This window comes from Lupinus angustifolius, chromosome LG14, assembly GCF_001865875.1.
Source record: "Lupinus angustifolius cultivar Tanjil chromosome LG14, LupAngTanjil_v1.0, whole genome shotgun sequence".
Taxonomy (NCBI): Eukaryota; Viridiplantae; Streptophyta; class Magnoliopsida; order Fabales; family Fabaceae; genus Lupinus; species Lupinus angustifolius.
In genome coordinates, this window is record NC_032022.1 from 1,766,119 (window position 1) to 1,794,087 (window position 27,969).

General features: G+C 28.2%; 2 protein-coding genes across 2 annotated transcripts; both read left to right on the forward strand.

Moving 5' to 3' along the window:
* LOC109326269 lies at positions 4,622–9,488 on the forward strand. The gene is made up of 6 exons (XM_019558973.1): positions 4,622–4,881; positions 6,619–6,766; positions 7,313–7,383; positions 7,508–7,593; positions 8,077–8,653; positions 9,156–9,488. The coding sequence occupies exons 1-6, from the start codon at positions 4,648–4,650 to the stop codon at positions 9,423–9,425; spliced, it is 1,386 nt and encodes a 461-aa protein (XP_019414518.1). The 5' UTR covers positions 4,622–4,647; the 3' UTR covers positions 9,426–9,488.
* On the forward strand, positions 19,213–27,775 carry LOC109326197 (transcription factor bHLH35). The gene is made up of 5 exons (XM_019558889.1): positions 19,213–19,389; positions 19,495–19,657; positions 20,094–20,327; positions 21,012–21,182; positions 27,628–27,775. The coding sequence occupies exons 1-5, from the start codon at positions 19,316–19,318 to the stop codon at positions 27,715–27,717; spliced, it is 732 nt and encodes a 243-aa protein (XP_019414434.1). The 5' UTR covers positions 19,213–19,315; the 3' UTR covers positions 27,718–27,775.

Sequence of the window (27,969 nt, forward strand, 5' to 3'; positions counted from 1 at the left end):
TTGGATCGGGCTAAAATTTGGACAACAGGTTCACAACTTATAGTACTTCATTATGAACAGTTGGATTGGTGAGACGACATCCGAGGTAGTAGAAATCGAGCTGTTACATCAAGTGTGTTTGTGAGTTTTTTCTGGTTTTTCTTGTTCTCACTTTCAAGCTTGTTGCTCTATTGTATGCTGTATTATTTAATACGTTTTGTGCTGTATTTTGAAGACACTCTTGTATTCCTAATTTGATTATAGTGAAGCTTGATTGACTGGCTTGTGCCCATGGTTTTTACTTCCACTTTGGGAATGTTTTCCACGTTAAAATTACGGTGTCCCTTGTGTGTTACTGCATTATTTGATATTGCTCCTCGTAGATTCTAACAAGTTTGAGAAATTATTATCCACTGCATATATTCTCTTAAAATTTACGTTGTTAGTTATTGTATTGAATTTCCCATCAGATTTGCATAGAACACGTGAGGCCCAATTCAATTAAACAATGTAAAGGTTAGGTTATGACATTTATGATGCTTTTTGACATTAATATGTGTTCAACTATGTGCAAGTTGACCAAATCCACATAAAACTAGAGCATCTGATTTCTAGATACAAGTGGGGTTATAGGCATGATACAAATGATTTATGGTTACAAGAGTTCTTTGTCCTCTAAGACACATATATTTTTTATGTATTATTATTTATTATTATTATTATCATTATTATAAGATATACACCCACAACCAAAGCGAGTGCAAATACCTGGCATCGGGTGGCTTCATGTTCGTTTATGGTGACATTTATGGGTAAGTATGACCCATTCCTATCCGCTCATCCGTATAGCATGATTATGATCGAGTTCGAATAGAATTAGGTGTAGGACTATGTTCAAATTCAAAATTTAGACTCAGTCAATATTTAGGGTTAGGAAGGGACCAAGCATGACCCGACTATTCACTCATTATATTTGTAAATATCTCTATTCAAATATGTACAAAGTAATAACATTTTTTGGTCAAAAATATTATTGATATTTTAAATTTTTCATCGTTTATACATAATTAAAAATATATATGATTAAATATATATATAATATCATTTTGTATATTAAATTATATATTTATAATAATAAATAGTATTAAGAAGACTTTATCTAAAATAAGTATGTATGATATTTAGTCGGGTCTAGGGAGGATGAGTTTAAAAGCTGATCTGACTGATATTTAGAAGTCAGGTTAACTTCAGGTTTAAGGTCGAATCCGGGTTCAAAAAATAACTCGGCCAACATTTAGAGTTAAGTAAAGACAAACCTTAACATGTCCCAACCAGGTCCATGCTCAACCCTAATGGCATTAATATCATTCTTTTGGATCATATATAATAGAGGAAAATGGTTAACGTTTCTTATGTTTTTACTCCTTCATTTTTTGTTTTTTTTTTGTATTCTCAGTGATATTCCTCACTTTTAGGTAAGAAAGTAATTCTTTCGAGAGTCACTCATAAGAATCAAATCCTTGATATTTTGATCTTTTTTGAGAATTTAGCATAATCATATACCACTAGACGAACTTTTTGTTAAAGAAAAGAAAATACTAATATATATTTATGTATTTTGTTGAAACATGGAAACTCGTATCAATCAAAAAGAAAATCACATTGATCTATTTTGTTGAAACATGGAAACACGTAGCAATAAAAAAGAAAATCACACGAGAATGGAGAATACAAGCTCGATGAAGAAGAAAACTAATGCAATTGTTATTGATTGATTGATAATATACAAATTAATACAAAGTGATCATGAAGGAGGAAATCACAACAAGAACAAAAAATGGCAAAAATCGTTTGGCATGTGAAGAAAAAAGTCCGGAATTTATTTTTCATTTTCTATATTTAAGTGCATGTGTGAAAAATTAGAGGCATTATGAGAGGTTACTATATTTTAACATGATCCTCTGTCCTAAAAAATTTCTGTCTCCATATCCCAAATCAATTATATTACATCAAATGATCAAATAGTATAAAATAATATTTTTCTTTTTTAGTAAGTGACAACTTTCAATTAATTTGGAACATAATAAAACATAAAAAATGGGATAGTTGATCCCCATTCTACTATAATTAACATTCTTACCATGCAATAGGCTTGAATAAGTTTATGATTAATAAGAGTTAACTTACTATATACACTGGCTTTAAATGATTGTTCATATAAAACTCAATTGATTTTATAAAAATATAAATTATATAAACTGTAACAAATGTGAATGGTGACAAGCGGGCTATCCTTTTTTGAGGAAGCATCAAAGTTTTAAAGATGAGATTATTTTTGGAAGGTTCCCTTTATTTGTAAATAATAACAAGTATTGGGGGAGTTAATTTCTCCACATTACATATAAAAATACTGGATCATGAGTCGAAAATATGCAATATGGTCACTATTTTATATTTAGACCTTCTAATTAACCAAAATTAGGTGAGTAAACATTGGGTTCGATTTTTAGTGCAATTAGTGACGAATCGAATAAAAATATATGTTTTGGTTCACCTTAATTTTCTGTAAATTTTATTGTAGGAATCGAACGAACTGATCATAAATGGTTTGGTTCAGTTTGATTATACAGTTTTAATGTTTTTTTTTGTTAAAAATCTCACATCAATTGAAAGATGAAAATGTATTTCATGAAATATTGTTTGTCCTTAAATAGAAAAACACTTTGTTGGAAGACCTTCGTCCAAGGGCTATAACATTCTTCCATGGACAAAGTGAAAGAAACATATAAGTAAGTTTGACACTACATTTTAACCCAAAACCTTAATACATTAGGTCTACGAGTTTATTCACTTATATGTTCTTCAACAAATTCACTTATTTACAATATGTGATTTCTTCATTCACACTTGAAATACTCAACCTATTATAACTATTAATATTATTAGAAAATATAAACCATAAATCGATGAGGAAACAAAATGAAATTCACAACTGCTTGCTAATAATATATATAACAATTATGCAATTTAGGAAGAAGAAAATGAACTATCTTATATATAATAGTACAGTCCACAATTAGTAATATATATAACAACTCATTGTTAATAACATATATGCCAATTTAGGAATATATATATAACAATTAATAACATATAAAATAATACAATTCACAATTAACAATATCTATAATAATTAGGAACATATATAGTAATTTATGGTATGTCCTATTTTCGAACCTAGTACCACAAAAGTTAGAAGATAAGTTTCCAATTATAAAGACATTGGGAATTAGAACGTGTATATATATATAATAATAATAATAATTTAGTAAGTAGTAATATATATAATAATTTAGTAATAAATATAATAATATGATTCACATAAAATGATAATTTAAGTCATAAAATTGAGTGAAGAATGCATACAACATTACTAAATTATTCCTTAATATTTATTTAATTTATGGTCAGTTCGATTTAAACGATTCTTAAAATTTCAAAACTATGACTCAAACCAAACTTAAATAATTCCTTAAAAAAACAAACTGAATCATAAAATTGAAATAAACTATATTTTATATTTTGGTTTAGTTCGGTCCCACCAATTTTACTTTTTGAATATATATAGAATGCCAAAATGTAAAACGGTCTATTGGCATGATACCCCACTTTATACGTATTTTGGTCCACACAAAAAATGATCTGGATAACATAGTACTTTCCCATTATATTTTCTTGCCATGCATCGAATTATCACTATAAAATTTCATATCAATTGGATCTTTCAAGAAGGAGGAAATGACAATAAGAATAAAAAATGCCAAAATTTGTTTGAGATGTGACAAAAAGTGATACATAACCGAAATTGAAACCACAACAAAATCTTTATCGAGATTTTAAATATAAACCTTAAAATTTTCTCATCTCAATCATTTAATATAATTGAGAGAGAAATAAAGACTAAGGATCACATTTCGAAAAAAATTCTGTCTCCGTGTCTCAAACTAATTATATTACAACAAGTAATCAATTTTTGTCTTTATTTTTATAGTTTTTTTCTTAACTAATTGATATTTTTTGATAAGATTAGTACACAATAAAACACCAAATCTTAAGGTAGATATTTCCATTCAATAATCACAGCCTGAAAGTTTGGATACAAATGAAACGGAAGTGAACATGTGTGAACAAAGATGCATGGTGAAGCTTGTATACTAAATGAAATGATTACCTCTTCATCACTAAAACTCAAATGTCTCCATTACACATAGTGCATACTATTTAAGTGTTCTAAACTGGGAAAGATCAGATATACTAAATTGTGTCTCAAACTATGTCTCGAATAAATGAAAATATATTTGTCAATTAAAAACTTAAATATTTATTATTTTTATGTTTTTGCTTTAATATCATTAGTAGTGGACATAGTTTGTGACATAATTTGGGACAACCATCCTTATCAGTTACAAACAACCTTGAACATAAGGAGATACATTTCATACAATGTAATGAATTATGAAGTAAAAGCCTAAGGACTCTTGTCGCAAAAGCCATGGCTTTTTCCATCTTTGCTTCTTTGGCTATATATCTTACAAAACTAGTTTACGTGCATGATTCAAACCGTGTTGTCACTTTCTTCATCATTTGTTTCTTCATTAAAATTTTCTAATGTTTTCTTTTTCTCGAGTCGGCAAAACCAAGTCTTTTTATAGAGACCTTGGTGATGCAAGAGAGTTAAGTGATCATAGTTTTGAAGAGAATAAAAATTTGAAGAAATTTTTAAGAGTGAAGAAAATGTCTACAATGGATTTGAGGCAAGCATTGGCTGGAATTCTCACTTTCTCAATGTTCATAATGCTTGGTAACATGATCAAGAAGGACCATTTTGATTCATATTATGATGTAAGTCTCTACATATTAATTTCCTTTTTATTGATTTGTAAGTTTAATTACTATGCCCGAAAAAATATATATAAGGTAATTGAAATTAATATAATCGCACTTCCTTCTTTTTATGAGTTTCCAATGGTTTGACTTGGATCATTGGTGTTTTTTTTATTAATATAATATATACATAACACAATTTTATCCATTAACTTCAAAAGTATGCGAAAATGTCAAGACTTTAGCATTGTTAAAGGAAACCATCCATACTTTATTTAAATAGAATTGAGCTTTTATTTAAGCATCAAAGACTTTTTAAGAATGTGTTATATATCTTGCAAGTTTCATAGGGTAACCCACTTTAGATGTATTTGTTGATTTTTTAGAGGGTAATAGAAAAAATGATAATATTTATGTCTTATAGAATATATTTGTAAGATTACTCTCGAATTTTTCATTCATTTCCTTCTAATGAACAACTCACAAACAAGATCATAAGATTTCATATGTGCATCGAGTATCTTTTCAAATTGTCAAGCAAAAATGATATACATGAAACACTTTATAAACCTAACATCGAGTTAAAGAGGTAAACAAAGATTACATGTTCTAAAAAAATATATTTTCATTTTTTAAGTCAATCAAATTCCAATAAATAATATAAAAATGTTAGTTTGTGTTTTGATAACTTTTCTTTTCAATGCAGTATCACTTTTTGATTGGATTGAAACACCAAATAGAATTTACGATCTTCATTCCAAAATGTCTTACAAATAATATTATATTGAGCAAATAAAGCACCTTAAACCTTATGCTAGTTACATTACTAGATTAATGTGTGAGAGCTATGACTATCAAATATATTTTTCATTAACGGTATGATCACTCTCGAAGAAAATTGATTTGTAATTCATAAACCACTAATATTATGTAGCGTGAGAATTAGGGCAAGTTATGTAGGTTCACAATGAACTAAGTCAAAGTTCAAGATTTGCCATGAATTTAGAACACTTACATTAAAATTGATTTGTAACAATAACTTTATATGTGTCGGTGTCTTTAACTCATCCCTCAGTGGCGATGATAAATATTTTTGGATTTATGTTGAATGCAATAGTCACCAAAGTAAATGTGATATATATATATAGAGAGAGAATGGGTGAGTTTGGATCTTACGAAAAATAACTTGAGACTATATAAGGGTTTATTTTTTATATCGTGTCACACCTTCAAACTTAATGTGTTTTTTTTTTGTATTTTTGTATATTGAATTTCAAATAATTTTTTCACTTATTAGAGCCTCCTCTATAAGTTTTATATCGTCACACACTCTTTTCATTCAAGTTAGGATCTTACGGTAACATAAAATATAAGTAAAAAATTCAAAATACTTTATTTATTTTTTGCGCTATTAAGAGCATCTTCAATTTTTTTAGTAAGAAACTAATTCATTTTGAGATTTGTGGCTGCCCATCCCAACGAGTATCACTCTTAAAAAAAACACATTAAACCAACACCTTATTGATATTTGAATACAGTTATCCAACAACATTAAAGAGTTATAAAAAGGTGAATAGCCCCAAATAATATATATATACATATATTGTGTGTCGTGGGAAAAATTTGGATCATGCAATATTAATTAGTTTACTCTCTTTATGTTTTAATTCTTCCAGTTTTTGGGTTTGAACTAGGCAAAGTCTTGAATTGGAATGAAGTAACTAATGAAGTTGTGTTGAACTTTTGAATGTAAAGGTTGATATTCAAGCCACACCAGTTTCCAAGTATGAAAATGTAGCAGTTACAACACAAAGCCTAGCCACTGTTTCACATCTAAGCAAAAGTCCTTGGACTAAGGAAAATGGTGAAGGATTAAAACCATGTTGGAACACCCCAACATTCAGTAAGTTTCCACTTTTCATCCTCTTGTTTATTTCGGCTGTGCTCAACTCTGTCTCATCCAATGAAAATTTGATATTTATTAAAAAAATTAAATAGAGATCTTATGTGTGTCCCGATTTATTTCTAAAACCAATTAAAATGTGTCATTCAATTAAATAGAAAAACCATAAAAACAAAATTATATTACTTAGTGTAAATCTATTGAACACAGAGAAAGATAAGATTTTTGGGACAGATGATCTCTGTTCAAAAAAATTCAGTTTTGTATGGAACAAAGTTAAAGTGATATATTAATTTTTTTTATTGGATAAAAAAGGTTAGAAAGACAAGTGATTTCCATTCATATTTATATTTATAATATATCTGGATTTTCTTAGTTATTGATGAAGCAGCATTATCAAAACAATAATGTTATTTGATTAATTAACTATTTTATAAAAATGCTCTCTAGCTTTTGCTATTTTTTATAGAGTGAATACATGAATTATTAAATCATGAAATAGATGTCACACTTATTATTCATGTCATATTTCTTTTCACATTGTAGAAGAAGTAGAGCAATCTGAAGGTTTCATCACATTTTCCTTAACAAATGGCCCTGAGTATCACATGTCACAGGTTCTTTTTACACTTTTCATTTTCTTTTGGTCTATTTATATGTTACAAATTTCCAATGAAAGTTTTTCCCAAATAATCTTTTATTTATTTTTCTCAATTGTTCAATTTTGGGTTACTTTCATAGATTGCTGATGCATTGGTGGTAGCTAGATACCTTGGAGCCACTCTTGTGCTTCCTGACATCAAGGGTAGCAAGCCAGGATATACCATGTATGTGCTTTATATACGATCATAATCGATGCTTTAAATTGCGGTTGTATTTATGTTGTGTTTACTATAATACGAAAAAATGCAGCAGATGTTGTTACAATTGTACTAAAATGCAGCCGTAGTTGCGGAAATTATAGAACCCTCAACATCACATGCTAGAATTGCGGCCACAGACTAAGATTTAAAACCTTGATCGTAATTACTAATTAATTAATTGTATGTAAATCTTAATCACCTTAAAATAGTTGCCAACAAGTCCATTCAAGAATGAGCTCCATGAGCTTTCCATAAGCAAAATTACAACTATTTGTATTTTATGTTTCGCCCAATAAGTTTATGGAGTGTGTGACTGTCCGTCCCAATAAGTTTCGCTTTCAGAATCGAACCCTTGACCTTTTGGTATGAGGAGATCGAGTGAGGCCTTACACGACTAGACCAACGCCCTATTGCTATCTAATTCTGACATATTTGACTTCATTTCAGGAACCTAGGAGATATATATGATGTTCAGGAATTTCTAAATAGCCTTGATGGGTTGGTAAGAGTAACAAGGACACAACCTACCCTTGTATCAAAGGGAAATCCACCACTAGTAAGGGTACCTAATAGGGTCACTCAAGACTACATTGTGAAGAAAGTTCAACCAATATACAAAGCAAAAGGGATTGTAAAGATTGAATCATACTTTCCTTCAGTTGATCCAATAATTGTAGGAAATAAGAACAAGAAGCTGAACTCATTTGCATGCCAAGGAATGTTTGGAACACTTAAGTTGAAGCCAGAGATAAAACAAGTAGTTGAATCTATGGTTCAGAACCTACAAAGTTGGAGCCAGAATAATGGTGAGTTTATAGCAGTGGATTTGAGAAGTGAGGTGTTGGAAAAGGAGTGTAATATAAGATATGAAACAGGAAGAAAACTTTGTTATCAAGCACAAGAGATAGGTGAATTTCTCAAGAAGATTGGATTTAGTGAAGACACTGCAATTTATGTGACTCAGACCAAATGGAATCCTAATCTTGATTCACTCAAAGAGATCTTCCCAAAAACTTACACTAAGGTAATTTTTATTTATTAACTCGTTATTTGTAGTTTTATACAACTTAAATCGACGGAAAAGACTTATATCTGATATTGGAGAGAATACCTACAAAATCGACATATGGTACATTCAAGCCATTTTGAAATACGAGATGCCTTTGATACTCACTCATCCTTATATCATAGTTTACAATATTCATATGGTTTTAGGTGTTTACAAAAAGTTTTCCTTTTTCTATGACCTGAAATTTCACTTTCAAACCTTTTGGTTTGTTAATTGTAAAATTATATCGCATTTTCTCACATACACTTTTTACATATTTTCTGGTCATTGATCGAAAGACTTTTGGTTCGGAAACAACATTATGTAGATGATTTATATAACAATTAGACCTTAATCTCATTGGGTAAGGTTGACTTTATAGATCGAACGATATCATAATGCTCTATCGTAAGCCTACAAAGTTAACATTTAGAATGTAATGTTTCTGAATGAAATCTACAATCTTTTGCTTCAACAGGAAAATCTGATGGCAGAAGCTATGAAGGGAAAGTTTCTAAACTCTGAATTTGAGAAAGTGATTGATTTCTACATTTCTTCACAGAGTGATATATTTGTGCCTTCAAGTCCTAGCCTGTTCTATATGAATGTTGCTGGTGTGAGAATTGCATCAGGGAAAAATCAAATACTTGTTCCTAATGAAATAACAAGTGAATCAGCTTCACCATTTGATTTCATGTCTCCCTATGTGTCCCAAAAGAGCCATTTTGCATATTCATGCTTTTGCTAAATTACTATATATGCATGGGATTTGATGAAAAATATGTTATAAATCTCATGCTCTAAGTTTAAGGTAATTTTGAGTAATTATGTTTCAGCTGTTAATGTTTCTGTCTTTCATGTTTGGGTTATTATGTTTATGCAAGAGCCAAGTAAGATAATTTTGATTGATTCAATTAAACAAGTTTTTTTTACTTAAACTGATTATTAATAGAAAAGTATTCTATTGGGATACATGTCACTTTTATAGATTATATATCATTTCTGTACATTATTTTTTGGTTATTTTTAATTTCAAATATAAATTGACTACTGCTGAGTAGAAAAAAACATGATATAAATGAAAAAACAGTTATATTGACAATGTATACATATTTGAAGTCTAAATGCCTAAAAACAAGTAAAGTTTATAATGAAAAAAATTCTAAAGTTATAAAATAATGAATTTTTCATAAATTAGGATTGTTTGGATTGATTTTTAGGTAAATTTTTTATCTAAACTATACATATAATTAATTTGCAGTCCGATCTAGTTTGTTTATATCAAGATACCATATGCGATCCGATCGAAATATTATATGCAGTTTCAACTCAATCTTTTATAAAAAAATTGCAACTCATAAACATCACTAAATATTATATAATACACTTTAAAATATTGATATGTCTTTATGATATTATTTAAGAAAATTGTAATCTTGTATTAGAAAATGATAGATTTAACATATTGACAAGTATTAGAAATTAGAATTTTAAAGTTGTTTGACTTAGTTTACATTCTTTAAACGATACCCTTAAAATTATTAACACCATTTAAATATGCTATCTATTTAGAAGAGAAGGTAAGAGAATGTATCCTCTCATATCTATGTTGGAATTTCCAACAACAACTCATTTTGCTTACAAATATCAATTAAATGGTTAAATTGTCAACAATGAAGGCTATATTTTGGTTTTATTCTTATGTGGGAAAGGGACAAATATTGTACTTTATGATCTACCACTATGTCCCTTGTCCCCCTGCTGGGTCTAAAAAAATGTATGTCTTGTTTTACGGTAGTGTATTATTCATCATTTATGTTTTATCATTATTGACTTTTTAAAAAAAGTAATATAAACAAATGATAAATGTTATATTGCTGTGTATAAATATTTATTTTGATAGTGTATAGATATTACATATGACAATCAATTATTCAAATCCAATACGTGTTCTATGTCATCTTATGACATATCACACTTTAAAAAATGGTGTGATTAATTGTTTATTGGGAAGAAATGTTTTGTTCTAATTCTTAGTGCATGAAACATGACTCTAAATATTTGATCATATCATCTATTTATTTCTTATTCCCTCCTCTTGTCGTTTTTATAATACCCTTTTGGATAGTTTTATGATTAAAGAAGATAGAAAATCATTGCATCCAATGATTGTGTTTAGTTTATTATTATTGTCATTCATTTGTTATGATAGAAATTTAAAAAGAATCATACAAATAGAAAAAAAAAAGCAAAACCCCTAAAAATATCTTTAGAAAATGATTGGGACAAATCCTAATTTTGACGACTCCAGATTTTAAAACTAAGGCTACGTGAATTATTGAGTCAAGTTAATTTGATTTAAGACACAAATAATGTATACAGAATATATTATCAGTGTGTTATAAAAGTTATTTTAATAAATGATTCATGTACATCCACAAAACTCTTTGATTTAATTTTAGTTAGTATATCACATTAGTACTTTACTCTAGAAAAATATCGTGGTTATATTATTAGATAATTTATTTTAAAGGATAATTATATCAAATTCAAACAAATAACACTAAGCATGTAAGTTACTCTAACTTAAGAAGGTACTTAAATTTGAGTATTTATCACTACAATTGCCAACATTTGATAAAAATATTTCCACACATAATTACCATATCCGATTTCAGTATTTTTCTTCATAAAGGATATTTGGGTTCAATAATAAGTACATAATGAAACCGGTCCGTATACAGATACATTACAACTATTATATCATTCATATAATTATATCAATTCAATCTATTTTCACTTAAAATTACAAAATTTATATATAGAGATGATTTAATTTTTTACCAAAATATTATTACTTTATAATCAAATACATAACTATTGTCTATCTTATTCTTATATCACCAAATCACATATATTGTTTTAATAAAGATAGAGATAAAATATTTATCAAGTTTTTAACATTAATATTGGTAAAAAATATATATATATCTAATTTTACCAGTATATAATTTAATTAGTAAACAATCCATTAAATTGTTATAACACCATACTAATATTTTATCTGACTTAATAATAAGTACCATATTAAAAATACTATTTTTTATTGAATAAAAAATTGTATTAATAACAGTATAAAAAACTTGATGGTCTGTCCCCAAAACTTTATGTCCACATGTTCTAAATTAATTATATTCCACTAAATAGTATAAAATGCTACTTTATGTTTTTTATTTTAAATATATGACAACTTTTCATTGGACTTTTAATATGTGTGGTCACATAAATGGAGAAGGACCATCCAAAAAACAATGTCCTCATATATCAAGTCAATTAAACTTCATAAAATAACGTATAAATATTAATTTTATTATTGCAAATTTTCTTTTTAATTAAATAAAATTTTCTAATTAGATGAGAAATCACGTAAGACACGAATATGGACAGATGATCTCCATCCAACATGAATCACAATATAATGCATAACGTGGCCCTTGGTTTGTTTGAAGAGACGCGTCACTTAGATATCCCACCTATCATGTCTAAATTCTACTACGTGTCTTTTCAAGGTTAACACATATAAGTGACACGTAGTAGCTTCATAATCTAAACACTTAACATCTCTATCTACAAATTCAACATCATTTCACAATCAACACTTATATATATATTAAATGTATGCATTCCCTTGTTAGTTTTGTTACTATAAGGTTATTGTGATGGAGGCACATAAAGAGATGAAAGAAGAACTAGAGAAAGGGTCCAAAAATGTTGCTAAGGAAGACAATAATAATAGGAGTAAATTGGATGATCAAGTAACCAAAAGGATCATTGGTGAGTTCATTATACCAAGTGGTAATAATGAAAATGGAAAAGCTCAAGTTCCTCAAGATGTTTTAGCTTTCTCTCGATCCGTTAATAAAGTTGATTCATCATTAGAATGATTCATGATTTTAGCTTTTTCAATGCATCATAGTGTTATCCTTGTACAAGTGTTTAAGTAATTCTATCAAATAGTACTCCACTTTTGATTGGTTGCTTTCAATTTTCATGGTATGTTGCTATTGTATCTTCACTTATTTGATCTAATTTAATTTCTCATTTTAGTTATAGAAAATAATATATATTCATCATTCATTTTGTATTACTTTTTTAAAGAGTCATTATCGATTAAACACGAATGATATATATGTAGTAATGATGTATAAAACTCATAAAATGTCAGTACATATATATCTATCATGTGCAAATTAATTTTGCTAATGTGTTAGATGATTTGTTTCATTTGCTTAGTCCCTAAGTTTGTTTTTTATATGTTTATGGAAAAGCAATTTCAAAATAAGTTTATGCTGTTTGGATTGTATAACTATAAACAATTTGTTTTATAATAACATTTTCAGCAATCTAAAAATAGTTGAGAATATTAAAATTATCATGAGAATGTTAATCTGTAAAATGACTTATATATATTTTTTTGAAAATCTATTACATTTAATGGAATCTTTTATTCAAGAGAAAAAAATGTATGCGATAATAATGTACATGTTTTATATATTGTTATTCATCATTTGACTATTCGAATAAATAATATAAATAAATGATGGATAATTTATTGAATGTGTATAAATTTTTACACCAACAGCCAATCATAAATACTGAACTTGTTTTATAATTTTTGTGAGTATAAATGCTAAATATAAAACAAGTATAGATAACATACTTGGAAAGGGATAAACATCCAACTACCCACTAAAAACAAATTATAAGAAAAATTACATATAAATATTAATGAAGTATTATTTGAAGAGAAAAAGATATACAGAGCGATCATTTATTTTTATAATCATTGACTTTTCAGAAAAATCAAATAAAGGATGAACAATACATTAATTATATATAAATTTTTATACTGTGCACATGTCCTATTTTAAATATTCTAAAAAAAATAAATTTCTTATACCTCTTATATTCAGTCAATTTGATAAGCATGAATTTACACTAAACTATTGTTTCAATCCTAATTTATAAGGACTCACTATATTAGTTTCTATCATTTTTAAAATAAAAGTTTATTTCAATTGAATTTAACAAAGTAAGCATTGCTTATTTTAGATGAATAAACAATATAGGAACTCATGTGGTTGATGAGCCATCAACATTTTGGATGAAGATAAAGTGCCTATGTGGCTCTCTCTTTGTTTGAACTTCAAAACTCAGTTTTAAATGGATCCATATCTTTTATCCCAAAATTTGTATTGTCGATTAATTAAAAAATATATTTAAATTAAAAGTTTAATTTTTATGTATTTTTCTGACCAATCTAACTCATGATATATGAATTGGTATACATAGATGGATTGTCTGGAACCTTCAAGAACAAACAAGATGGAAATGGACACACCCTCCTTCCCCATTAAAAAAAATAAAAACATAGAAAAATATTGGTTCTAGTAATTTCCTTCATTAGAAGATCATTAACAATAAAATATGTGAATTGGTTGAGACAATTAATTTCGGGCCCTAATAATTTCTCACTATACATGGTGAAGAGAATATATAAAAATTCCAATGCTTCTAATCTCTAATTGATTCCAAGACCACAAAATATTGAGCAATTTTAAGACGACAAAATATTGCATAAATATCTTCTCCCTTAACGATGAAAAAGTAAATATATATTTTTTCCTTTATTTTTAATGGCAAAAATATAATTTTATTATAATAAAAAAATAAATATATTATTAAAAATTATATTTTTTTTTATTTTTTGAAGAACTTATCTCTTCCATTAATGGAGAGATAACAAGCTCCAAAATAGATAGGAAAAAAACTTGTGCATAGGAATGATAGGTGTAACGAAAGGAAAACATAGATTCCAATGTTTCTCATCTCCAATTAAAGTTAAAATATAATTAATGACAAAAAAACATCTCAATGACAGCTATATATATATATATATATATATATATATATAGAATTATAAGAAGATAATATAATTAATAATACAATTCTAAACGTGTAGCACATAAAGTACAAAAATACTTCCTCTTAATATTGAAGCACATAGGCAAAAAGCAAAACTTCCATTGAATCTCAACATCCATGGCTTCAACCTTACCTCCACAGTGAGGACATGATCCAGTAGCTTTTTGCCTCCCAATTTCTTTCTCCTCCTCATCACACACATACATGAACCAATTTTTTTTCATGCAACTTCTTCTTGTTTAAGATGTTGTTGTTGTTATTGTTGTTGATGATGATATCGGTGTTGTTGTTGATGATGTTGTAGTTGTGTTTCTTGTCTTGTTTTTTGTTTGAGAACTTGTTGGGTATGTTGGTCTATAGATAGAGTTGGCAATTGTGAAAGGACAGTCCATAGGGGCAAGGTGGAATTGTGCTTATAAAATATTGTTGTGGTTGTTAGTTGACATAATTCAATGGAATATTCTCTTGGATAGTTTCAATGCCTTGTTTTTCTTCTCATTTTTAAGGTAACTTATTAATATTTTGTATTTGTGAGAAAAAAAAATTTATACCAGTTGTGAAACTTATTTCTAAACTCATCATAATATACTCCTATATGATCCTAGCTTAGTTGTCTCTAGTTAATAAGGATGGGAGAATTTTATCAATAAATAATAACTAGGGATGATAATGGATGGGCATAAGTAATAGCTGCCCATTTTATAAACAATTTTTTTTTACATATACCCCACCTGTACTCATATAGATATCCATTTATGAGTTTTAGCAGGTACCCATAAATATAACGAGTATTCACATGTATGTATTATGTGCTTTAAATATTGTAAAAGTCTTTTTAGATTGGTTACTTTTTAGACATTTTGTATGTCAGGTATGTGTTAATTGAAAATTTACAACGAAAACAACATTATTTTAACTCAATGTGTAATGTGTATCACCAAATTCACACCATTAAATTAAATCATACAAATTTAAAAAAACTAAATTCTACAAAATATTAAAGTTATTTCATATTGCGGGTACTCGTATATACGAGGATCACTATATATGTACCACTTATATTATTGTTGGTACACTGTGTAGTTTGAAGAACTCATTTTTAAAACATATGGGTACCCATTTGTGACTCATGTGCATATTCATACGAATTTTACCCACTAATAATAATTGTGATATTTTACTATGTTTGTTAAGATGTTGCTATCAATACACGCCTGATTCTTAATTTATATATATTCAGTAATGATTAATCCAAAGATTATTAAAAACTAGTGTCTTAGGCAGTTAGCAACTTATGCAATAAAGTGCAATGTCTAGTAATCCATGCATGTAAGTTGAGTTAAAAATGTAACACCTCAATTGTGATAGTCTCCAATGTCTTGGTCTATACTAATACATTACCAAAAATAGTTCTATATTTAACAACTACAATGATAAAATTCAGTTTTATGACCTTCAAATGTACCTCTATGTCTAGTAGTTTATGTCTTTCAGTTTGAGAGTTACAAAAACACAAAATTAACATTATGTCTAGATGCTAAAAAGTAATATACATTAGATGGAAAATTATACAAGTCTATATCTAGAAAATGTACTACTTATTGAGTTATGCATGTTCAGAATAATGCAAGAAATAACTTGAGCAATTTATTCAAATATCATAGAAAAAATTGATCAAACTAAAAGCAAGCATATAATAAGTACAAAATTCAAATATAATCCAACTTCATGGATTAATGGTCAACCACTATATACACATCAAGTTCATACTACATTCAATCCCAACAAGGATTTTAGCTACTTATGTTTACAATGTATAAGTAAGATAGAGAAAAACACAACTCATTGGGTGATAGAACCACACACAAATGAGCATAGATTAACTTCTCTAATACTTACATTTTGATTCCATGATTAAAATGAGCTAAACTACCCTAGAAACTTAGAAAAAGTATTACAAAATCAATATTACAAAGTGTGCAACTTTTGGCTTGAGTTGGAAGTCCTTAAATAGTTTGCATGCTGGTTCATGCGCTCAGCGTACCACCTGTGCGTTGCTTTCGACTGGCTATTAATGACTTTTCAGCACACTATCTTGCGTTGGGTGCACCTCGGTGCGCTCAACACACCATCCATTGTGTCGAGCTGAAATAGGTGCATTGAGCACAAACAAAACAATGACTAAATTTTCAGAAATTTTCCTCGTTACGCTAAGCGCATCCATTTTTCCATATTTTGTCGATCCGACTGTTCATATTGAAGATCCATCTGTCATGAACAATATATTAAATATTCAACTCAATCTAGCGGTGAACATGTGTAGTGTCATAATTTTAATCAGACTACTCATGAGTGAATCCTTGCTTTTGTCTGGAACTTATCTTTTTACAATAATTTCTGTAATTTAAGCCTTTAAAAATTTCATGAGGTGAGACTTGCCCATTTAAACAAGTTTTAATCATGTCTTAGTACATCATTCATTTGAGTTGGTTAAGTAAATAAAATGCCATAAAAAGAGTTTCTAAAATTTGAACTTTACACTTTGGTAGTTATGAAACTTATTGCTAAACTCATCAAAAGATATTCCTATACGCTCCTAGTTATGTTGTCTCTAGTTAGAAAGGATTTCCATAATTATAATATCTGTATTTTTTGTGAATAGGAGAATTTTATCACTAGATAATTATGGGGATAAGAATGGGTGGGCTCAAGTAATAGTTACCCATTCTATAAACAATTTTGTTTACCTATATATGCTTGTACCCATATGGTTACCAATTTACGAGTTTTAGCAAGTACCATAGATATAATGAGTACCTACGGCTATCTATTATGAGCTTTAAAAATTTAATTTTTTTTTTAGATTGATTACTTTTTAAACATTTTATATGTTTGGTAACTGTTAAGTTGGAAAATAACAATGAAAACAACAATATTTCAACATAACATAATGTGTAATGTGCACTAACAAATTCACATAACTAAATTAAACATACAAATTTAAAAATATATTAAAGTTATTTCATATATTATGGTTACTTGTATATACGAGTATCACTATATCTGTATCCACTTGTATTATTGTGGGTAATTTAAAAAATTCATTTCTAAAACTTGTGAGGTATCCTTTTTTGACTCGTGTCCATATTTATACGAATTTTACCCACTGGAAAATAACTGGGATATTTTACTATGTTTGTTAAGATATTGCACTATCTTTGTCCATTTTGGTAGCATTTGAAAAACCATAAAGAAAAAATTAGTAAAAAAGCTGAGAAACTAAGGTAATGGTGAAGAATGGCTACTACTATTATAGTCTACCATTGAGTATTGACATCATCGTTTATCACGTTTTTATAAGTTAATCAAAAGACAATTGCTTGAGTTTCGTCCAGCCATCATAACCTGAAAATTTGTAAAACAACCAACTTGTCATTTAAAATTTGACTAAGATGTCCCTCAAAAATATCAAAAATTTTGGTGTAATAATTTTATCCTTGAAAAGAAAATAGACCAATAAGTGTATAATAACACACTTGAGAGGGAAATTGTTGAATATTTTCAACAACGATCAAAATTTCCAAAAATCAAAATGGTTTTCTGTTGTTAGGAAAACTTTTAAAGGAGGGGTTTGGAATATTACACCAACTTGTAATACGTAAGAACAATATTTGAGTTCACACATTATTTTATATTTTATTACAACTTTTTGTAAAATAAGAATAATATCTATATTTTTCTTATAATGGCAAACATCATTTTTATTATTATTTGATCCGACAACTTACATCATTCTTAACCAAACATCTAGCCTTTTAGTGAAATCATGTTATTGGGTAAAATTTCCTCCAAAAGGTGTATCACTGATTAAGGTTTCATCATGACAAACTCCATTTTAGTGTCTTATTATGAAGTTGGTGTACCTTCAATCTAAGGGTCCTTCAATTTGTGGTTGAATTAGTGCTCTAAAAGAACTTTCAATGGTCTTCAGTTGGAAATAAAAGTTTATAATTAATTGTTGTTATAACCAATCAATAATCATCACTGTTTATTAAGAAATTACATGGAAAACATGATGAACATTTTATATATCAAACCATGTCTTAAATCCTCTTACACGTCATTGATAATGAAACAAAAACAGAAAAAAGAATCAATGTTTAAATTTTTTAATTACCATAACATGTTTTCATTAATGTAAAACAAAATTAGAGACATGATTTGAGACAACAAATCTCTGATTCAAAAACTACCAATAGTACTTTTCACATTTTGGGATAAAGAACTAATTATTTTCGAGAATATGTGACTGTTTCTCCTAATAAGTATCGCTCACAAGAATTTAATTCTTAACATTTTGATTTTTTTTGTAAATCTCGTGGGACCTTGCACCATTAAACTAAAATGAGGTTGATATAAGATATTTTTTATTGCACGTGACAAAATGCAATCCTAGAGTTACTTTATAATATATCATATCATCCTTACCCTTAATATTATAACATATATAAAGTTCCAGAGTGCTCCAAAGCAACAAAGGAAAAAAGCAATAAACACAAACATAAATAAATTTGACATTAGTTGTGTTCAAAAAAGCATCATATCATATCATATTCTTTTCTTTCTCTCTGTCTTTCCTCACAGTTTGTGACTATGGACAATATTGGTGAAGAATACAAGCATTACTGGGAAACCAACATGTTCCTCCAAACTCAAGAACTTGACAGGTAAATTAATAATTAATCATACTTCAAAACTATATACTATATGGTTTTAATTAATTTACATAAGGTGTTGATTATTTGGTCATGTTAATATATATATATATATAGTTGGGGACTAGATGAAGCCTTATCTGTGTACTATGATTCGAGTTCTCCTGATGGGCCCACATCACCAGCAACATCTAAGAACATTGTATCTGAGAGGAATAGAAGGAAGAAACTCAATGAAAGGCTTTTTGCACTTAGATCAGTAGTCCCCAAGATTAGTAAGGTAATCACCATATCAAATAAGTTTGATGCCGATGTAGTTATAATTGCGGTTGCGGTTGCGATACGATTAGGGAGAGTCATTTCCTGATATATGTATATATGCATATTTTATTTCATGGGTCAGAGGAAGGATTCTCTCGAATACTGAAAATACAATAATAGATTAAGATGGGAAAATGTGGCATAAAAAATATTTGTGGTTCTTGATTTTAATTTATTTTTAATAAAATATCTCTCCAGAATTAGAGAGGAGTTGTGTTTGGGTTAGAGGAGTATTACTCTAAGAGTGGTTAAAGTGATGTAATGTCAAGTTGTTGTTTTTTTGTACTACCAATTTTTTTTTGTGGTTGTCTCTCCTAATAAGTGTTGCTCCCAGAAATCGAACATTAAGTTTGTGCAATGATTGATGTTGTTTTATGCATGACATGTTACACAAGATGGATAAGGCTTCAATTATTAAGGATGCAATTGAGTACATTCAGCACTTGCATGAGGAAGAGAAGAATATCAAAGCTGAGATAATGGAACTTGAATCTGAGGTGCTGATGATGAATCCAAACTATGACTTTGAACAGGAACTACCAGTGTTGTTGAAGTCTAAGAAGAAGAAAACAGAGCAACAGCTTTATGATTCTTTCACTCCTATAAATTTCCCAATTGAAATCCTTGAGGTAATTATATCCACTTTCTATTTGCCCATAAATTATTAGGTGATTGTTGTTGGGAAGTAGTCCCAATTTTCTGGCTAATTCTTATTACTAATTGGTTTTGAGATGAAATATTAATATTGTATTAGAGCTGGAGCACAATTTTTTTTTCATTTTCAAAGGCCAAAAGATTTCTTTTAATCATGGGTCAAAGTAACTCTTCATCTAGTCTGACAGATGTTTATGAAGAGACATATTGAATTGATTTTGAGATAAAACATTAACGTTCTAATAGTCTCTAATGTTCATCTATTATTTATTTTAGATTTTTTTTAATTCTCTATTTATACGTTATTTTAGATTAAGAGTTTAATGAAATACAATACTTTAAATTTTATTATTATATATATATATATATATATATGTGTATGATGCATATGCACCTTTCTTTATTTTATGTTGATAAAAAGAGAGGCTCTTTTTCTCATATATTAAATGTCTCATTTGCATTTGAGAACATTAACTTGAAACCATATAATAATTCCACTTGTCTAACACTATATTCTTTCTGAATTGCATTATTAATAGTTGTACATTATAAAATTGATGAGGGGTATTGTTGTTAATTCTTAACCATTTTTCTTTGGATTTTCTAAAATGGAGATAAATTAATTAATTGGTGGGTTTTTTTGTTATGATGGAGTGCAGCTAAGGGTTACATACATGGGAGAGAAGACTATTGTGGTAAACTTGAAATGTAACAAAAGGACAAACACAATGGTGAAATTGTGTGAAGTGTTTGAATCTTTAAAGCTCAAGGTTATCACTGCAAATATCACTTCTTTTTCAGGCACACTTTTTAAGACAATCTTCATTGAGGTTAGTTTTTTGTGACTCTTCTCTTTTTATTTCACTTTATTATATGTCATATATAATAATATTCTCATCTATTTTATTCCTCAATTTATATGTTTAGATTAGTTGTCAAAACAATTTTATTTTAATATAATAGATTTTATGTTTCAATACTTTAGTTGGTTGAAAGCAATCATAATTCACAATGATTAAATGGGAGTCCATATTATTTTCATTCTAATTTTTTTCTTCTAAAAAAGCATTTATCTCAAAAAATTAAAAATAGTAAATTACTCTTAAACAAACATTAAATGATCAAAATGTTTCACCAAATAGATTATAAAATAAATAAAAATATAAATTAGAGCTAAAATTAAGGTCCTACATGCTTGAAAACTATTAATAGCTCACTTTAATAAAGGTGGAAGTGTGGAACAATAAAGCAATTGGTGAATAAGAATTTAGATGTCTACTTGAAACTGTAAAGAAAAAGAAAAGGAATGTACTAGTTTCATACTTTTAGAATGTGAGATAAGGACCCTAAGATTTTCTTGTTTTAGTTTAGAAATTTAGATAGATTCTTATATTCTGTGTGAATGGTTGGTTTAGGATATATATATATATATATATATATATATATATATATATAATTTCTTTAAGGTTTTGAGTTCGAGTTTTATGTAAGACAAATTATTGCTATAAGAACTAGTCCTATCAATTATGGATGTTGTACCCTCCTGTAGAATTGTTTACTGTGGAGAATACTCATGTTCCAAACACAAATAAGATTTTAATAACATTATTAAAGTAATGAAATTTGTAGTTGATTCTTTCATACATGTGTTTTAGGATTTCATTAAGATTCCGTTGCTTTAACACATAATTTGGAATTAGATTTTGGAATTGCAATTCCAATTCTAAATGATTGAAATCATAAATTATATGCAAAGAATTAAATGATATAATTAACCAATGAGTGTTGGTCCAAGTGATACGTGTTTGATTCTCTTTAAGCAAAGTCTCGAGTTCGAGTCTTGTGGATGAAAAAATACTCGTTGGGAGAGTTAGCATCACATACCTGTGAATTTTCCCGACTCGGACATGATTGCCTCTAGTGCGGGGATACCTATAGGAAACCAAAAAATGGTATAATTAGGGTGAACAGGACCTCGTCCTACCCGCTCATCAGATTTAGCCTGATCATGACCGAACACAAATAGGATTGAGTCTCATCAGATCTGAGACTGAGTTTGGGTTCAAAAACTAGACTCAGCCAATATTTAAGATCGAGTAGGGGACAAACATGACCCGACCGGGCCCATTGTCATTCACTTATCATATTTTTATGTGTCTCTATTCCATTATGTATAGAGCAATGTCATCTATTTGGTCGAAAATATAATTGATTCTCTAATTTTTCATCATATATATACATGATTAACAAAATATATATATATATATATATATAAATTATTTCATATGTCAAATTACATATGCATAATACTAAGTAAAATATTAATAATACCTTATCTAAAAGTTGTCATTGTCGATTTGGGGTCGGGTTAGCTTCAGGTCTAGGGTCGGGTTCAAAAAAATGACCGTACCAACATTTAGGATAAGGTAAAGAGTCTTACATGCCCAACCTAACTCATGCTCACTCCTAGGTATAATTATATTTCTAAGTTCAATTAACTAAGTTGACCGTCCTCGTTAAGGTATGGTGGTAAGATGGTGATGTCACCAGATCTATGAAGGTGAAATGATGACATTTAGGGGTGAACATGACTCATCCCCTACCCGCTCATTCGATTTGATCTCATCATGATCAGACCTAAATATGTTCAGGTTTTATTAGATTTAGGGTCGAGTTCAGATTCAAAAATTAGACCTGGAAAATATTTAGGATTGGGCAAGTGACAAATATGACCTGACCTGATCCATCTCATATCACTCATTTTTCATGTTTGTATATGTGTCTATTCAATTGTGTATAGAGTAATGACATCTCTTTATTTGAAACTAATGTTGATTATCTAATTTTTCATCATATATATGATTAACAATGTACATATATCATGTTGGGGCTAAGTTTGAATTCAAAAAAAATAAATCGGCCAATATGTAGAGTCGACCAACATTTAAGGTCAGGTAAGGGACAAGCCTTACTCAACTTAATCCTACTCATGCTCACCCCTAATAATATTATTTTCAGTGGTTGGGTATTGGTAGTGGCGGGTACGACAATAAGGGTTGAGATGTGGTGATGGTTGAGGTTATAGTAATATGAGGGGCAACAACATAGGCATTTGTGAAAAAAGATAAGACTTGAGTTTGGCTTATGTTGCTCATTTAAAGTTTCACTACTTTTTTCTTTTGCTCCCTAAATTTTGTTTATTTTTATTAACGTTTAACATTAACAAACAATTTATACTAGAATGTATTTTAACCAAAGGTCTCAAGTTTAAGTCACTAGAAATACAATTACGATAAATATTTGATGGGTGAAGTTTTACCTCCCGAAATAGTTTTACCCACCTTAGATAGAATTACATTTTTAGAAGATACTCTCAGTTTAAAAAAAAACATTGTTTTATATAAAAAACACTTTATAATCAAAAAACATTGTTTTATATAAAAAAACACTTTATATTATAAGGTAAAATTAAACATAAAAACAAAATATAATTTCATATTCATAAATCAAAATTATAACTTACAAGAACCTACCATTACTAAAAGGGAACAAAAAAAACATTAAACATGTGTCTTATTCTTGTTGAGTTCAAAGGCTGTTTCCTCAACATATGTGACCATGTAACACTGCTTGGTGCAGTTTCACTTTCACTCACGTTCTTCCTTAACAGCTGTTTCTCATTTTGCAATTACAAACCTTCAACCAATCACTCTCTCACTCAAAGGACCACATTAACCAAAAAGACGTTCATGTAATGATGTAAAGTTATACTAGATCTCAAGGTCGATAGTTTGATTACTGTAAGTAATACTTGTTGAAAGAGATAGTTATGACCCTGAAAGATATTAGCTTATCACCCAAAAGGGTGAAGAAATATCCTTTATAGTACCAAAAAGGACCACATTAATTAAAAGACATTTTTCATATATATGATTAATTTTTATAATCTTAACCGTTTAAAAAACATTCAATAATGTAAATTATAATATATGAAAATATCATAAAATAATTCAGGATTAGTATTATGTATTTTGTATCATAATATTATTTCATCATTATTTATAATATTATCAATACAATTTCATATCTAAACAATATAATTTTAATAATGTATTAATTGTATACAAAACTTTAAACTTAGAGTACATAAATATTAAACTATATATATATATATCATAAAAGCCCCATTTCTATTTTCTCTTTTTTATTATATATTCAAAGAAATTTCATTTTCCAAATTTGTTGGTGCCTACTTAAACTTTCCCAATAAATTTCTTTACCCACCAACAATAAATAATAGATTTATAACTACCACATCAATGATGAGTTGCTTATTGTAAATTAAATATGAACCATATATATCATAAGCGACAAGAACTAAAAGTTAAGCCTTCTAGAAATTGAGATTGCCACATTAGGTTTTGTTGCCTAAACAAATATAAAATATTTCTTCACAAAGAAAGTGTGTACAATAATACCAATTAAACTATAATTCCCTTCTAATAAAAAACTCAAATATACTAAAGTTATATATAATATTAGTGAATAATGAATCTCTTCATATCAGGAGATAACTTATCTCCTATAGCCAGTAAAAGAATGACATGCAGACCTAAATATGTTCAGGTTTTATTAGATTTAGGGTCGAGTTCAGATTCAAAAATTAGACCTGGAAAATATTTAGGATTGGGCAAGTGACAAATATGACCTGACCTGATCCATCTCATATCACTCATTTTTCATGTTTGTATATGTGTCTATTCAATTGTGTATAGAGTAATGACATCTCTTTATTTGAAACTAATGTTGATTATCTAATTTTTCATCATATATATGATTAACAATGTACATATATCATGTTGGGGCTAAGTTTGAATTCAAAAAAAATAAATCGGCCAATATGTAGAGTCGACCAACATTTAAGGTCAGGTAAGGGACAAGCCTTACTCAACTTAATCCTACTCATGCTCACCCCTAATAATATTATTTTCAGTGGTTGGGTATTGGTAGTGGCGGGTACGACAATAAGGGTTGAGATGTGGTGATGGTTGAGGTTATAGTAATATGAGGGGCAACAACATAGGCATTTGTGAAAAAAGATAAGACTTGAGTTTGGCTTATGTTGCTCATTTAAAGTTTCACTACTTTTTTCTTTTGCTCCCTAAATTTTGTTTATTTTTATTAACGTTTAACATTAACAAACAATTTATACTAGAATGTATTTTAACCAAAGGTCTCAAGTTTAAGTCACTAGAAATACAATTACGATAAATATTTGATGGGTGAAGTTTTACCTCCCGAAATAGTTTTACCCACCTTAGATAGAATTACATTTTTAGAAGATACTCTCAGTTTAAAAAAAAACATTGTTTTATATAAAAAACACTTTATAATCAAAAAACATTGTTTTATATAAAAAAACACTTTATATTATAAGGTAAAATTAAACATAAAAACAAAATATAATTTCATATTCATAAATCAAAATTATAACTTACAAGAACCTACCATTACTAAAAGGGAACAAAAAAAACATTAAACATGTGTCTTATTCTTGTTGAGTTCAAAGGCTGTTTCCTCAACATATGTGACCATGTAACACTGCTTGGTGCAGTTTCACTTTCACTCACGTTCTTCCTTAACAGCTGTTTCTCATTTTGCAATTACAAACCTTCAACCAATCACTCTCTCACTCAAAGGACCACATTAACCAAAAAGACGTTCATGTAATGATGTAAAGTTATACTAGATCTCAAGGTCGATAGTTTGATTACTGTAAGTAATACTTGTTGAAAGAGATAGTTATGACCCTGAAAGATATTAGCTTATCACCCAAAAGGGTGAAGAAATATCCTTTATAGTACCAAAAAGGACCACATTAATTAAAAGACATTTTTCATATATATGATTAATTTTTATAATCTTAACCGTTTAAAAAACATTCAATAATGTAAATTATAATATATGAAAATATCATAAAATAATTCAGGATTAGTATTATGTATTTTGTATCATAATATTATTTCATCATTATTTATAATATTATCAATACAATTTCATATCTAAACAATATAATTTTAATAATGTATTAATTGTATACAAAACTTTAAACTTAGAGTACATAAATATTAAACTATATATATATATATCATAAAAGCCCCATTTCTATTTTCTCTTTTTTATTATATATTCAAAGAAATTTCATTTTCCAAATTTGTTGGTGCCTACTTAAACTTTCCCAATAAATTTCTTTACCCACCAACAATAAATAATAGATTTATAACTACCACATCAATGATGAGTTGCTTATTGTAAATTAAATATGAACCATATATATCATAAGCGACAAGAACTAAAAGTTAAGCCTTCTAGAAATTGAGATTGCCACATTAGGTTTTGTTGCCTAAACAAATATAAAATATTTCTTCACAAAGAAAGTGTGTACAATAATACCAATTAAACTATAATTCCCTTCTAATAAAAAACTCAAATATACTAAAGTTATATATAATATTAGTGAATAATGAATCTCTTCATATCAGGAGATAACTTATCTCCTATAGCCAGTAAAAGAATGACATGCATACTGTTTTGTTTAGTTTTAGAAATATTTTTATAAAAAATGATTAAATATAACACATATCATGAATTTTAATGGTTGAAGAAGATAATTTATTTTCTTATACCATAAGATATTTTATTCTCATAATATAATATTCTCTTTTGGATACCATGGTTATTCCTTCCATTTAGTATAGCTTTAAGAAATCAAATATCTATCTTTAACCTTATATTATAGATGAGGGTCTAGCTTTTCCTAACCTTTTCCTTAATTGTGTGCACATAAACTTTCTATTAAAAATTATAAAGGGAAGTTTTTAAAATGAAAAAAAAAGTAAAAAGTTTGTTATGAATTATTAAAGGGTAATGGTCACATCAATTAGCAATATTTTCTACTCAAGCCTTTTTTTTAATTGAAGGATAGAATGATAGATGAGTCCTAATCATATATCAGGGAAGAAAATTTAGTCCAAGACCTTCAAATTGCGGACCGTATCTTATGATGTAACTGTAATATTGTAGCATAACACTGCATTACAATAATATGGCTACATCTGGATGTAATGCGATCACATTTAAGTTGTATCAGATTGAATCGAGCTTAAAAATAATTTTTTAATCATAAAGTAATTCATACTGCAACGGTCGTAATCCGAATTACAATATTACTAACATGTGCATTTTGTGTTGCCATGCATTTTATCTATGTTTCAGGCAGATGAAGAAGAAAAAGATCTTTTGCAGATAAAGATCCAGACAGCCATTGCAGCTCTTAATGACCCTTTAAGTCCTATCAGCATCTGATCAACAATATATATTCAAGTTCTTCTAGTGTTTGTGCTACTTCTTTTTCAACAACAATAGAATGTGTGTAATTTATACATGTTATGTTTTTTCTGTTTTTAATATATTTTTAGTCCATTTCAATTATGATCAATTTTCTTGGTACTACTAAGGCTATCTCATAAGGGTAAGAAACTAATCTATTTTGGAGTTTGTGGTTTCCCCTCGCAACAAGTGTTGCTCTCAAGAATCGAAGATATTGGTGAATGGTAT

Bases quoted from the DNA above. Each gene is read 5' to 3' on its own strand.
- LOC109326269 (XM_019558973.1), top strand. From the start codon at position 4,648: ATGTTTTCTTTTTCTCGAGTCGGCAAAACCAAGTCTTTTTATAGAGAC. The intron at 4,882-6,618 runs GTAAGTCTCTAC...TTGAATGTAAAG, and splicing joins ATTTTGATTCATATTATGAT to GTTGATATTCAAGCCACACC. The intron at 6,767-7,312 runs GTAAGTTTCCAC...TTCACATTGTAG, and splicing joins TTGGAACACCCCAACATTCA to AAGAAGTAGAGCAATCTGAA.
- LOC109326197 (XM_019558889.1), top strand. From the start codon at position 19,316: ATGGACAATATTGGTGAAGAATACAAGCATTACTGGGAAACCAACATG. The intron at 19,658-20,093 runs GTAATCACCATA...ATGTTACACAAG, and splicing joins TAGTCCCCAAGATTAGTAAG to ATGGATAAGGCTTCAATTAT. The intron at 21,183-27,627 runs GTTAGTTTTTTG...TCTATGTTTCAG, and splicing joins TTAAGACAATCTTCATTGAG to GCAGATGAAGAAGAAAAAGA.